Genomic DNA, 14758 nt, shown 5'->3' with positions numbered 1-14758 from the left:
GTATTGCCACCCCTATTTTGCTTGGATGGGATCATCCAAGCAAAATTAAAAAAATAGGAATCGGGTTTCTTGAAAGAAACTAATACTAATAAAAATAATTACTACTGTTTGAATAGTAACATGCTTGGGATAAACACATGCCCATCGTCCAACAAAAAATTTAAAAATAAAAGATAATTAAGAATAGTAAATAAATTAAAAAGAAAACAAACCCTCAAAGGGCAGACTCTATGGACCACGAGGTCTCTACCTGCCTTTTTGATGGCTGATCCTATTAAAAGGCATTATTTGACTTTATTTATAAAGGAGACTGGCAAAGATTATTCCCAGAGCAAATCTGAGGGGAAAAAAGGATTTTTTAAAATAATAAGCAAAAGCAAATTTAATTATTTTTTATTTTACACACGTCTGCATTCAGAAGTAGGGGGTTGGACTAGAGGACCTCTAGGGTCCCTTCCCAATCTTTATTCTATTGCCTGTTATTACACTTTTATTTTCATTTTATTTCCATTTCATGTCGTTTTCCAGCCGGCTCGGACCCTTTTCCGTCCCCTCGCTCTACCCCAGCCCCGCCCCGCTGCTCTCCACAGCGGGACCACTAGCCCCATCCTCCCCTCTCCTCATGGGGCTTAGAGTCCCACGCTTGAAAGCACCGGGTGGGTGGGAGGTGTGGCCGGCCCTCCTTGGGGAGGAGAATGCGCCCGGCGGCCCCGCCCCTCGCCCCGCCCCTCAACGACGACGCCCGAGGCGAAAAAAAGGCGGGAAACGCGGCCGCCATTTTGGCCGCCATGGAGACTGAGGAACAGGTAGCGCCCATTCTCCGCCCTTCCCCGCGCCCGGTAAAAGGCGCCTCTGAGCATGTGCAGAGGGCAGGGACGGCTGAAAGTGTGCTGCGGCCTTTACTCTCTCCGTCTCTGCTCGCTAGCTCGGCTTTTTATTGTTTACGCGCCGCGGCCGTGAGGGAGTTGGGCGGGTGGCGGACCTGAGGGGGAACGAACCTCACTTGCCGCCGTCACCACCACCACCACCACCCCCCGAGACAAAGTGCCTCTGAGTACGTGCAGAGCGCCTTTTCTTGGGGCTGTTGAAACATTCCACGAGACCGGGGAGGGGGGAGAAGGAAGCGGGGGGGGGAAAGGGGTCTCTGAGCACGTGCAAAGGGTCTGCCTTTTGGGAGTTTCCGGGGGAGGGGGGGAAACAATCCTGCTGCCATTATCTCCTCTGAGCATGGACAGAGTGCTTTTAGGGCGGAATATCGGGAATGAGGGTTGTTGGACTGATATTTTCTTCCCCTTAATATATTTATATATTGTGTACATATATATTGTGTACATATGTACTGTGTGTACATATGTATACACACACACGCACACACATACTGCTCAAAAAAAATAAAGGGAACACAAACGTATAGGATCCTATACGTTTGTGTTCCCTTTATTTTTGTGAGCAGTATACATAGATAAATATACACAGATGCATACACTATATTGTATATAAACACACACACACACACACACACACAGAGTCAGGTTTTATTCTGTTAATTAAAAATGCTGCTGTATTTTAAGCATGTTCCTAGACTGGGCCTCAAATGAGTAAAGAAAGATTGAGAAGAAAATGATAACAAAATTACTGTTTTACTTGTAAACCATCCAGAGCCATGCAAGTGTCAGGCAGAATAGAAATTTGATAAATATTGAATATTAATCTAATAAATGGTCAATATGTGTGTGTGTAAACATATACACGTTTACATAGATGTGTGTTTTTCAAGTGTCTTACACAAGGCAGTTAAACTTGTAAAAACTGATATTTTTTTTGGAAAAAATGCAAAGCTGGCTAAAATTTAGAAGACAAAATATTTTCTTCCTTTGCTTTCAGAGATGGATGACATTATAACATGTTGAAGGAGATAAGAAATCCCAAATTTCTGATCACTTTGCCCCCCCCCCCCTTAAATTTCTTAGTCCAAAAACCTTGACCTGATCATCATACTTCATTTATTTATTATTTATTCTGTTTGTTTATTTAGTTTGAAGACCTGGTATAATATATACCCACATTAGTGTATAAAATAATTTTGTAATTTTTCCTTCTTAACTCTGTTTTTCCTAGAGGTTGAAAGCAGCTTTTCATTACACTGTTGCCTGCTTGTGCGAAGAAGTTGCTGAAGATAAAAACATAAAGTTTAGCAGACAGACCATTGCAGCTATTTCTGAGATCACCTTTAGGCAATGCGGTACTTTTCCTTAGCTTTTCAATATTGTAGTATTTCTTTAAAAAGGAACTGCAAATAAACTTAGAGATAGCTCTGCTAAATATGAAAACATATTAAGATAATTTTTATTTTTCCTTTTCAGAAATTTTTGCAAAGGACCTTGAAATGTTTGCCAAGTAAGTACTGTAGAAAGGGGTAATACTTAACAATAATCAACGTGTATCTGTATCTGATAAGACAACTAAAAAAATATTTTTGTTTTGTTTTCTGTTTTCCTGGAAGCCACTTAAAACTATTTTAAAAAAATATACAGCATGGACTTGATGTAGGTGTTGTAGCCAAAAATTCTAATATTTGATCTTCAGAATGGATAGCATTTTTTCAATCTGATAACAGTTTTTTTTATTTTTCAGTCTCTTTTTCTGATATATTGTTGATATTTGATAGTTGCCAAATTTTGTATATATTGTTGATCTGCATACATACTTCATTTTTCATAATTGCTTTGAAAACCAATTTATTGTACAGAAAATTGCTATCAGGAAAATAAAACTTTTGTTTGAGTCTTGTTTCCTACAAATGGTTTAGGAATAAACCATAGTTTGTCGAAAGTATTTCTTGCAGATGTATATCTAAGCCCTGCAGATAGTTGGCAGGTCTCCTTTAAAGATACATCCTGTTGAGCAGTTGTAAGTGGGATGGCTTGTTTTCAGCTGTTTGGAGAAAAATGTCTTACGTTAGGTCAGGGGTGTCAAACTGCCGGCCTGTGGGCCAGTTGCATCATGCGGAGGCCATGCCCACCCTAGCTCCAGCAATGCAAAAAAAAAAAAAAGCGATATTTCACAACACATTACATGACGTGGTGAGTTTGACACGTGTGTTAGGTGTCCTCATGTGCAATGGAGCTCCTGTCTGTCAAATTTGAGCTGGTGATAATGTATTTTTGTGGTACTATTTGATGAAGCTTTTTGACTTTGTTTTAACACACGCACGTTTGCCTTCTTTGTGTTAGCAACTATGCTCATCTCAGGAACTCATGCAGAAATGGTGACTCTGTTCTGACATCATATTAAACCTTGGTTTGTTAAACAGTTTGCAGCTAACAAATAGAGCAGCAAGGGGACAGCAACCAAATCACATCGTGGCTTAGTGTGACGTGGAACCAATCAGTGGCTCACACAAGACCTCGATAACTTGGTTGCTAGTGACTTTAAGTACATTGGTGTTGAGTGTCATATCAACATATTTATTGTACACTCTTAGCCTCTTTCAGCCATCTGGCTTTTAGCAAGGATGGTCTAAAATTAATTCTGGCACTCTGTTTCCCTGCATTAATTCATATTTTATTTAATAACTGTTAAATTACTTGTGTAACTGGCGCCAAGCTCTTGTAAAAAGAGTGGACTAGGAAGGGTGCTACGGGTAGTTAATGAACTGACAGAGAACATGCTTTTGTATTATAATAATAATAGTAAAGTTGGAAGGGACCTTGGAAGTCATCTAGTCCAACCCCCTGCTTAGGCAAGAAACCCTAGACCATTTCAGACAAATGGCTGTCCAGTCTCTTCTTGAAAACTTCCAGTGTTGGAGCATTCACCGCTTCTGGAGGCAGGTTGTTCCACTGGTTAATTGTTCTAACTGTCAGGAAGTTTCTCCTTAGTTCTAGGTTGCTTCTCTCCTTAATTAGTTTCCATCCGTTGCTTCTTGTCCTGCCTTCAGGCGCTTTGGAAAATAGCTTGACTTCCTCTTCTTTGGGGCAGCCCCTGAGATATTGGAATACTGCTATCATGTCCCCCCTCGTCCTCTTCATTAAACTAGACATACATTAAACTAGACAATTTTGGAATTAGCTGACCCTAGAAAGAAATGACCATCAGAGCTAGGCCTGAATGGTCTGGTATATCCCAGATGATTGTCAGATTGTACGTAATGACGATTCTGTTCTAACAAGCGTATGTATTTTCTCCCAAACCCTCCAAAAGCATCCCATACTGCGTCCAGAAACTGTCACATTTCACGGAACTGCAGGCCTTGAGGGTACCCAACCTACACATGTTCTATGCTCAAGAGCCCAGTAGTTATGTTTCAAGTGGGTTTAAAAACTGCCACAGATTTTAGCAGCAAAATATTCCATAGGCTTCAGTGAGCTAATTGGATGATGCTTGGATTCAAAAGTGTTGTAATCTTTTCTAATCTTTTTGCCAGGTTGAGACCTGTCCTAGGCTCTTGTATTTGCCTAGCCTCTTCTGTTGCTCTCTTCTATTTGCTACTGGTAGAAAAATTGTACATCTGTGGGGTTGTTTTTTTTTTTGTCTAAAAACACAAGACTGCCAGAAGATCAGACCTCTACTTGCAGTGTCTGTTTTTAGCTAGTCATAATTTCATCTTTTTTTGTTATCTCATTCCACTTACATTTTGCTTTTGTGTCCATTTTTCTGGGTTAATGGAAGTCAATTTTCATTTTGCAAATTACAGTTCTAAATCAATGTCTTTATATAATGGGCAAGTGTGCTAATATATAAATCAAGTGGGGCTTGAATGACGCACAAAGAACCTGGTTTTTAATATCCAGTGATACCTTTGTCCAGCTTTTGGGATTTTTTTCCCCCTAGAGTTTGCTGAGATAATTCTCTCGTTCTCTACCCCCTCACTTCCATTTATCATAATTGTATTTTAGAGTCTCAGGAACCATGAGACAATCAGATGAAACATTGTACTATTACACAGGAAATATTTCAAGGCTGCCCTTCCCTTGGTTCCAACAATGTTGCTGGTATATAGAATACAATTACAAAATTACAAAGTAATACAATCACTTTCCTATTATCAATGAAAATTGCTGTAATAGAGAAAAGTAATTTAATAACTCTCTCTACAGTGTATCAGTTGCTACGGGAAACATTTCATTTTACATGAACATCAAAATGGAAGGAACAAAATGTCCCTGCTATTTATCATTCCCACGTTTGATAGATAAATTGTCAATTTAGTCTTGAAAAGAAGTCTAGAAGGGCTGGCAAAATCAGGGGTCCTCTAGCCAAAGCAAACTCCCAAAAGCATTTCAACGTAATCTACTTGCCGCTGCATAAAAAAAGCTTCATTTTGTTAATGTATCTAGCAGCTGCAGAGAAAGTTTGAACAATTTACACTTAAGCAGCTTTTCTGATAAGGTTTTAAGATTTGTTCATTGGATAATTTGACTGCAACCTTCTTGTAATCTGATCACTTCTTCCTTCTCATAGGCATGGAAAACGGAGCACCATTAATGTTGAAGATGTGAAACTTTTGGCTCGAAGGAGCAACTCATTGGTGAGATTGGATCCTTCCCCTCTGGGTCTGTTGTTTGACTTGGGAAGCCTTGTTTACTGTTACGTTTCTTCTAGCCCCATTTTACAACCTTGCTTGCCATAGTTGTTAAGCGAATCACTGCAGTTTTTAAGTTAGCAACCCGGTTGTTAAGTGAATCTGGATTCCCCATTGACTTTTGCTTGTCGGAAAGTCACAAAAGATGTTCATTTGATCCCGGGTCACTACAACAGTCATAAATACGAGTCATTTGCCAAGCATCTGAATTTTGATCACGGGGATGCTGCAACAGACAAAAGTGTAAAAAAAATGATCCCTTTCAGTGCTGTTGCAACTTTGAATAATTGCTAAATGAACTGTTGTAAGTTGAGGACCGTCTGTAGAATAGAAGTACCAATAGGTCAGTATAGATAAAGTGTCATAAAAACAATTTGTTCCCCAGTATCTTTAGACGGGCATCTCCAGAGAAGGGTCAAAACAGGCAAGATGGTGGTTGCAGCATTGCAATTAAAATTCTAGCTCTTTGTGACAATTGCAATGCTGCAGTTGTCATTTTGCCTCTTTCATATCCATGCATACATAGATGCCACTGACCTAGGGGACATATCTATGCAGAAATTTCTTGCCATGTTGGGTTTAATTGTTTGAACTGTTTCTTTGCCTCTCAAATGGTGGAAGTTGCTAACAAAGCTTTGGAGGACAAGAGTGTGATGGTCTCTGAATAATTGGGGCTGTGGTTTGATATTAGAACAGTTGGAAATCTGGCTGAAAGCCACCATATTGGAAAAGCTGGTGGACTTTACAGGATTACACATACAACAACTTATTGTATTACAGGCTTAACGAACTATCATAACATAATGTATTTTTCTCTGTAGTGCACCAAACACCTCAAACCGTAGTTCGGAAATATGTCTTAATTATGTTACTTTTATGCTGCTATAGCTTTAAGAAGAAAAGCCTCTTTTCTTGCCTTACTCATTGCCATCTTGGGCTTCAAAAACAGCCATGGAATATAAGTGGCTTATATTTCTGACGTTCTGCTTTAAGCTCAGATCCTGTAATGTTAATTCTGGCTGAAAAGTACAATGTTCCCTCTTTTGTAATAGCAACTTATAAATATAGAAGGCCTCTCAGTTGACTCATAAGGCAGGAAATTACACTTCAGGGGTCAATTCTGCTTCAGCCATTTCATCCTGGAATGTCTCTCTGACTTGGATTTATCTAAAGAACTGTGACTTTCAGGTTAGCCAGGATGGCTGAAAAGGTAGCATTTCAGTACCTACCCAGAGATGGATGCCTTGCTTCACACTCTCCTCATTTCCTTTTTTTTTTTTCAAGTTTTTTTTATTAATTTTACAATATTACATTTACGTGTTTGAAAAGTAGCGTGGCGGCTGAGCACAGTAATTCCATTACATTTGAATATCATCAGTACAAATCTCAAAAGTATTACAACAACTAATTCCCTCTTTCCCCCGTAATATCTACTGTCATATTCGAACCAATACAATTCTTATTCTATCAATCAAACAAAAAGTACCTTTCTAATATTCATCAATAATCTTCAGTCTATACATATCTTAATTAATTTGACATTCCACCTTTTAGACAATAGCCTAGTAAGTTTTTCTTAACTTTAATTTCTCATTGATATTTAAGTTTAACACATTTAATCTTTATCATTTCCATATTTTAAATGATCCCAATTTCTAAATCTTATATCTCACATTTGGGGCTAATAATTTTTTCTTTAATAATAATAATAGTAATAATAATAATAATAATAATAATACCAGCCACATCTGCCTATCCCAGGTCCTGGGTAAGGACTCGATAGGTAGACAAAATGCCAAATCCAGTCTGAACATCTGGCTGACTGTGCGATGATCGATAATAATAATAAAGTTGGAAGGGACCTTGGAGGTCATCTAGTCCAACCCCCTGCTCAAGGCAGGAAACCCTATACCATTTCAGACAAATGGCTGTCCAGTCTCTTCTATAGGCTGCCCTATAAGCTTCTGAGATATGCAGTCTCTCTTATTTAAAGTAGATCTTCAGCTTCAAATGAACAGAGCCAGTGTTTCTGCTAATTTTAAACCCCAGCAAGGCATGCTTCTCCTCCTCCTCCTCCTCACCATGCAATATTGAGCTATTTTGGAAAGGCAGGATGGGTGGGGCTGAAGCGTTCAGCTGAGCTCTGTGTCCTTGAGCCAACAGCTGCAGAGCAATTTAATTGAACGTGGAACGGAAGAGCAAAATAGCTACTCCAAGATTACAATTGTACCGAAGCCACTTGTTTATGGTTTGTGGATTTCTTGCTCCACAAAGAATTTGGGCCAGTAAGAATATCAGAAGAAAAATGTTCAGAGCCTCTACAGGTAGTCCTCGACTTACGACCACAACTGGGCCCAAAATTTCTGTTACTGACCAAGGCGGATTTAAATGAATATCGCCCCATGTTACCATTTTTCTTGCCACCGTTGTTCAGTGAATTATTGTTGTTGTTAAATTAATAACCAGGTTGTTAAGCGAATCTGGCTTCCCCATTGACATTGCTTGTCACAAGGTTGCAAAGGGGGATCACATGATCCTGGGACACTGGAACTGTCATAAGTGCATGCCAGTTGCCAAGCATCCAAATTCTGATCACGTGACCATGGGGGGTGCTGCAACGGTTGTAAGTGTGAAAAATGGTGATATGTCGATTTTCAGTGCTGTTATAACTTCAAATTGTGGCTAAAAGATTGTAAGGCAAGAACTACCTGTACTGGAATCTGTGGAGGATCAAGTAACATTTGAGCCTTCCTCCTCTTCCTCCTCCTTCTTCATAAGACAGCAAATTAATTTGAAAGTAATTCTTAGTAAAGCTGGAGAAATTGGCGTGCGGAGAGCAAATTAGTATACCATTCTTTATATAGAATTGCTATTTCAGTCAGCACCCTTTGATTGGACTATTGTATTTAAAGCTACGTTTTGTTGAGAATATAGTGCCACATTATATCCTGATAGAACTCATTTGCACTTACCCCATCATTCATTTGTACAGCAAATAAATTGAAAATGGAAGAGAAGCTATAGATGCTATAAAACAGGAGTAATGTAAAAGGAGAAAAAAATAATAACGTATGAGTTGTCATGAGCCAAATGGCTCCAATAAGCTGTATTTTTACACAGAAGAAAATTGAAACAAGATGCAGTCATCCTAACAACAGATTTATCAGTAAAAATGGCAAAAACAAAATGAGATTTATTTTGCTTTGAAGTGTATGGATCGGGCTATGCATGGGAGTCATAAATTGAACCAAATTCCTATAAACACTCCTGGCTCACACTTAGTAGGTATGTAATTTGCTAATCTCAGTAGGTCTTGTCAAAAATGAATTGAGCAGCAGTTAGCCAACATGTCTGAAGAGGACATAAGCATATTTACAATTAGGAAAATGCCTTAAACCAACCCAGGCCAGAAGTTCAAGCATTGTTGAAATGTTCTTTTAGCCAGCATGGCTGATGATAGAGAATATTCAAGAGTTGTACTTTCATGATGTTACACATTGCCCCAAAAGCTGGGGGTCTTCATATTAGGAACAGGTCTCTTACCACTATATAATAACCATTTAAAATTACACCTTACAACAAATTAAAGCAATTAAAGATGCAAAAAGAGTTATACAGTAAATTTTTGTGCAGTCTGGTCTACCGTCCTTTCAACCTTGGATGAACATTGTAAAACAAATGAAAAGTCTGACTAAAAGCAACTAGTATAGGGGTCCCTAAACCCCGGTCCGTGGACCAGTACTGGGCCGCGGTATGCCAGCAACCGGGCCGCACAAACAAGCAAAACCCCATCCGCGTGATGCAGGCAGAACACAAAACCATGCACCCTCCGGTCCGCGCAAAAACCTCTCTCCACGGAACCGGTCCCTGGTGCCCAAAAGGTTGGGGACCTCTGAACTAATAGATGCATTGGAAGATAAAAACGAATGAAGGAAAACATTACCTTTTCTCTTTTTTTGTGTATTTGATATGTATTAGCTGTTATAACTCTGCTTGGATTGGGTGGGAGAAACGATTAAATAGCATTGACTTTTCAAGGCATGTATTTTGTAGCCAGAGATTTAATAATTGACATATCAGTAGATTTTTTTATCTTGAATCACAGCTTGCCATCTATTAACCACGAGCAGTTAGTTGCTGTTTTATCAGACTTTGTATTGTCCGGGCCTGAAGAACCACTGGATGTCAGCCTGCCTACTGATCTTCATGTTTAGTTACACATTGAATGTGTTTGTGCGTTGCCTGTGTGTTCCACTGACTGCCTGGTAAACCTCTGCCACTGTAGGTGACTGATGACATTCTCTGTATTTCTAGTTGAGGTATATTACTCAGAAGAGTGATGAGCTTTCTCTGAATAACCTGGAACAAAAAGAGAAAAAGAAAAAAAAATCCGCTGCTAAGAAAGAAGGAAGAAATTCGAATGAAGAACCTGTGGCAATCGAGAATGAAGATTCCAACATGGCATAAAATTCACCCTTGCTGGTTTCAAGATGGGGATTTCTCATGTTCATTGTGGAACCCAGGTCCTCAGCGTCACCTTGTCTAGATTACAATTCTATTTTTTTTATATTTAAATAAGCACAATGTATTTGGAAAATAAACATTGGGAAAAGAAAAACATACCTGAATGGGGAACTTAGGTGATTGCCTGGAGTGAGTTATTTAAGATGAGAAGGGCCCGCCAGAAACAGCGAAAGGGGCTTTTAGTTCTCACTGGACAAACAGAAAATCTTCAGGGCTTTACACTGTCTTAATTTTCTTAGGAAGAAAAGTTAGTGGCTAGAAATTGGACACGTAATAGCATCCACCATCAATACAGCTACAGGCACCAGAGGAGAATAAGGAAAAAAATATATCTCTTGAGAACTTTCCTCAGTTCACACAGGAATAGTTCCTGCCCCTTCTCGAAAACAACTTAGACATATTTCCACATTTGAATTGTCCTGGATCATCCTAAATATTCAGATGAGCATCTTACTGAAAAGCTCAATTATTTTGCTCCTCAGCACTAACACTTCGTTTTTCATATCCTACTAAGCCACAGAACTGGGTTCTGTTGAATAAGACAGTTGGCTCTCTTTGTGCTAAAGAAGACAAGGTTTTCAGGTTTTCACAAAATTGAATCAAACCACATTTATAGTTCAAAGTGATACATGTACCTCCACCCATCACTGGGTGGCATTTTCTTTTGAACTGGACAGTTCTATTTTGCAGTTAATAAAGCATATTAATAATAATGGAACAAAGTTAAACATTTCCATCAATTCGTCTTGTCCTCTCATAACTCTAGGCGTCTAAGTATCCTTCACTGCCTCTTATGACAGTGAATGCCATCAATCAATTCTACATTGTATATGGAATAACTCTAGTTTGTTGTTTACAGAATCTCCTGACAACTAGTTTTATTGGGTGATACAGCAATCCAGTACTATGAAAAACAAAGTCTATTGATTTTTTGTGTGTGCCTTAATATTTTAGCAACCTGTAACATCTTCCCCACTTACAGACTGCCTCTCATTTGCTTCTACCCAATACCTTTGTTATTCCCACTCTGTTGCAGGGAACTAGTAGTCAAATTTTGCCTTTATTTTGAATCTTGTCCCCCGGGGTTCATTTTAATTTTGAATATGTTTCATCTGCACTACATACCTTGCCTGATTTTGACAAACATTTTGCCCTTTGGGATTTTTATTTTTATTTTTGCTGTTTTGTTTTAGTCTGGACTATTTTCATTATTAACAGTCGACTTAGTTTTGCTTCTCATTATGAAACCCATCGCAAGACTTGTGGTTCTCTTGAGTTGGCTTTCTTGCTCCCCTCTGCTCGGTGAATCATTACTTTGCTAAATCACACTATTTTGTACTCAAAAGCATCCTAATCATCGTGGGAATAATGGTGAGGAAATGAGGTTCAGTCGGATGGAGAGGGTTTTTTTTTTTTAGCAAATAAAAATGCACATACAGCTTAAATGGATGGCGAATGTACTTTAATGGGATTGACACCCAGAGGCACTAATTAAGGGTTAAAGCTGTACAAAATGCACCATTTGGAGACTTAATTGCGGCCCCGGCTCATGCGTCATTGCTTGAGTTTGGAGAGAAAGGACGGTTGGATGAGGGGGTGGCGAACGGATCCTCTCATAAAATTGGAAAATAGAGACTCCCCCTCCCCAGGTCTAAAAAAGCACAAAATATAACTCGCAAGGCAGGTGACGTTCAGACATACATCTGAGCTAGATGGCGTGGCAAGCGGTCTCCCCGCTCTGTCTGTTCCTTCTGGGGCTGATCCTGTTTCCCAGGTCCATGGGGGGTGCCAGTATGATTGCCCTTCCTGTTCCAGAAGGGCCGTTGAGGCGACAGGGCAAGGTAAGCTGAGGGCAGAAGAGATCCTGTTCTTTTGCTGATAAAATATAGCCAGAATATTCATCGGCTATAGAGTTAGCATTGGGTTGCAGTCTGGAGTATTCTAAAATGAGCTTGAATTGAAGTCCAATGGGTCAGTTTGTGGGATACCTTATTGGCTAATTGATTTGTTTTTTTCTTGTATCCTAAATGTGCCTATGGGACTTTCGGTTTACACTTTGCTTTGGAAACATTTTAATGAAAACCCTTGTTTTGGGGGTGGGGGTGGAATAACTAACGCTAAGGTGATACTGTTTCAAAGCAAAAAATTGGGAGAAAATAATACAAAGAATCAGGAAATAGCTTGTCGGAAACAAGGCTAGAGAGCTCTTGAGTTGCTGGTGAGTCTTCCCTTGAATTTCCCTTGTATATTTCTCATAAAAAAAAGACCCACTGCATCTTCACCTTCATCAAAGTAATTGCTTCTGGGTTGTCATAAAGATCATTTTAAAAGCTTGTTTGAAAAGTTTTCAGCTCCGGATGTTTGATTTACACCACTCTCCTCCGAAACAGATTCAAGGATCACTCCGTAAAGACTACCATTACCAATCTGTTTTTCTTCCCAATTCTTGGAAGAACGGCAGCCCAATAGATTAATAGCTGACAGCAGTTGCTTTAAAGAGAGCGGTTTGTTCAAATGAAAGGGACTAGAGTGAAATTTACATTTGAAGAGGTCAATCCTGCATGCTTATTTTCTACTTCAGAATACGAGACCACCAGACCTCAAAACCTGAAGAGAAATTTACAGTTGACAGAAGCTTTTCCCTTAGCACCGTAACTTTTTGTGTAGATGCTTTTAAATCAAGGCATAGTCATTCAGGGGCACGAAGACCCTTTGACACCCATCACAGGATTAAGTTCCCCTTCTTGAGAACTTGGGAAGAGAAATGCCCTAAGCATCAAAATCCCAAGGTTTACATTTCATCACATTTTTAATAGCCCTTGGGTTCGGATTAATGATAAGGAGAGCAAGTCTTTTGCTCGCAGGTTCACACATTACAACCTTTGAAACATCTTTAGCTCTTACAGGACATATCTGAGCCTTTCCGTGTCCGGAGACATAACGGGATTGACTTGCCAAGGCAGCTTAAATCTCCTGGCCCTTTTAAAGCCTCGGTTTACCTCACTTCTTTCCACAATAATGCTTAATTCGCTTTTGTTTCATTTACAAAGTATCTTCAGGCGCCGGCAGACCTACAAAAGAAGGAATTACTTGTTCTTCTCTCGGGGCTGACCGAACGGGCATCATACCGGAATGTGTCCCATCTGTCAAGGCAGGAGAAGATCGTAGCCAGCCCGTGGGAAGAGAGAGCACCTGTTCCTCAGCCCGCCACTCGGGAAAAAGCACCCTGTAAAAACTTCTTCTGGAAAACCTTCTCCTCTTGCTAGCAAATGGGTTTCCTGCACCGATGGACTCAGAGTGGATTTGACTGGTGACTTTGGGGTGTAAACGCTTCTGTAATTCAATTTCACTTTCCTTTCTCTTGGTATTAGAAGCGTTGCATACAGAAAGTGTTGTTTGTATAAGGGTGGGATCTCCTGATTCCTGCGCAGATGCTCCTGCCAGCCTTTCATGGTGTCCCGTCCCCCCCCCGGGTCTCTCGTGTGGCAAAACAAACCTTGCTCGTGTTTTAAATGTACTTTGGTTCTATATAGAATATATACTGTATGAAGAGAATCGTTGCTCTTCCGTTTGACAACACCCATCAGCAAAACGGGCTCGTAAACCATCCTCAGGCTTCTGCTTAATTTAACAAGAAAAAAAAAAAAGTATGGATCTCAAATCTGTAAAATTCCTATCCAAGCTGTTTCCCAAAGGGAAAAATCGAAATTATTCCTTCTTCTGTGAAATACGTAATTTTACTTGTAGGTGGTACCAGCAGTTCAGATAGACAGTAGAGGCAGACCTAACAGGATAACCACATACTATAAAGTTGAGGAAGGATGTATACAGAAAGAATTCAGAACTCTGAGCAAGCTGGCACCCCTTTTTTTCTTCTGCTTCAGTGGCTCAAAGACAATTTTATTGTGGTCATCTCAGCTCCCGGGGATTTATGCAGGCTGAAGACCATCAAATTTCAGGCACATTCTTATCCCAAAAGTTGAGAATGTGATTTCCTAAAATAAAATACAGAAAAGAGAAGATAGCCTACATGTTATGCTTTTAGGCTGTTTTTGTGGGGCTTCTGCAAAGCTACCCTGTATTCACAATTTTGACTGCATTTTCGCAAACGTGTTGAAAACGCCAGAAGCCAAGTTCTAAACTTAAAAAATATACGAAGGCGTGCTAGAATGGAGAGAGCCACTTTCAAACCCTTGCTGAGTGCATTTTTTTTGTAAGTGTCACTAAAAGCGCAGTTTCCATGTTTGTACTGACAGAATTGTTGCACGCCACTTAGAGCAGTTGGCAAGGGAACAGAAGCAGAAGCCCCACTTGGGCATTTATTCCGATTCAGCGTTACAGCCTCTGAAGTGCTGTTGTGAGAAAAGTCTAGGGGGGAAAAAAAATCCCCAGCATGTCCATTGTCCAATTGAGGGTTTTCTGCGCCCTTTAATATGTACAGCATTATTTAAACTGTCATCCTCTGAATGGAAGAGAAACAACACAAACGCAACTATTGTAAGACGCCTTTAAGAGTTCCACAAAGATGCTTTGGGGCAAGCGAAGAATGCTGTATGCCAGTTTGTCTTTCCTGTTTTGTTTTGTTTGCCAGTGCCGAGTTGTTTCCCCATACAATTGTTCCATGCCGAAATAAAACATTACTACATGTAC

The 14758-nt window shown here is 39.7% G+C and overlaps 1 protein-coding gene across 2 annotated transcripts; it reads left to right on the top strand.

Moving 5' to 3' along the window:
- Positions 1 to 680: 680 nt before the first annotated feature.
- On the top strand, positions 681 to 14757 carry CENPS (centromere protein S). 2 transcript variants are annotated; one of them, XM_039367641.1, is made up of 5 exons: positions 681 to 806; positions 2119 to 2242; positions 2364 to 2397; positions 5464 to 5530; positions 13159 to 14757. In XM_039367641.1, exons 1-5 carry the CDS (start codon positions 696 to 698, stop codon positions 13372 to 13374), a joined length of 552 nt encoding a protein of 183 aa, XP_039223575.1. In that variant the 5' UTR covers positions 681 to 695; the 3' UTR covers positions 13375 to 14757. The 2 variants fall into 2 exon arrangements, with proteins under 2 accessions (XP_039223575.1, XP_039223576.1); XM_039367642.1 differs by lacking the exon at positions 13159 to 14757 and adding an exon at positions 9899 to 10223.
- The last annotated feature ends 1 nt before the right edge of the window (position 14758 follows it).

This window comes from Crotalus tigris, unplaced genomic scaffold (genome assembly GCF_016545835.1).
Source record: "Crotalus tigris isolate CLP2741 ecotype Arizona unplaced genomic scaffold, ASM1654583v1 scf7180000020588.15403103151:6194809, whole genome shotgun sequence".
NCBI classification, from domain to species: domain Eukaryota; kingdom Metazoa; phylum Chordata; class Lepidosauria; order Squamata; family Viperidae; genus Crotalus; species Crotalus tigris.
The sequence above is the reverse complement of the archived record's forward strand: the minus strand, read 5'-3'. Positions and strand labels throughout refer to the sequence as shown.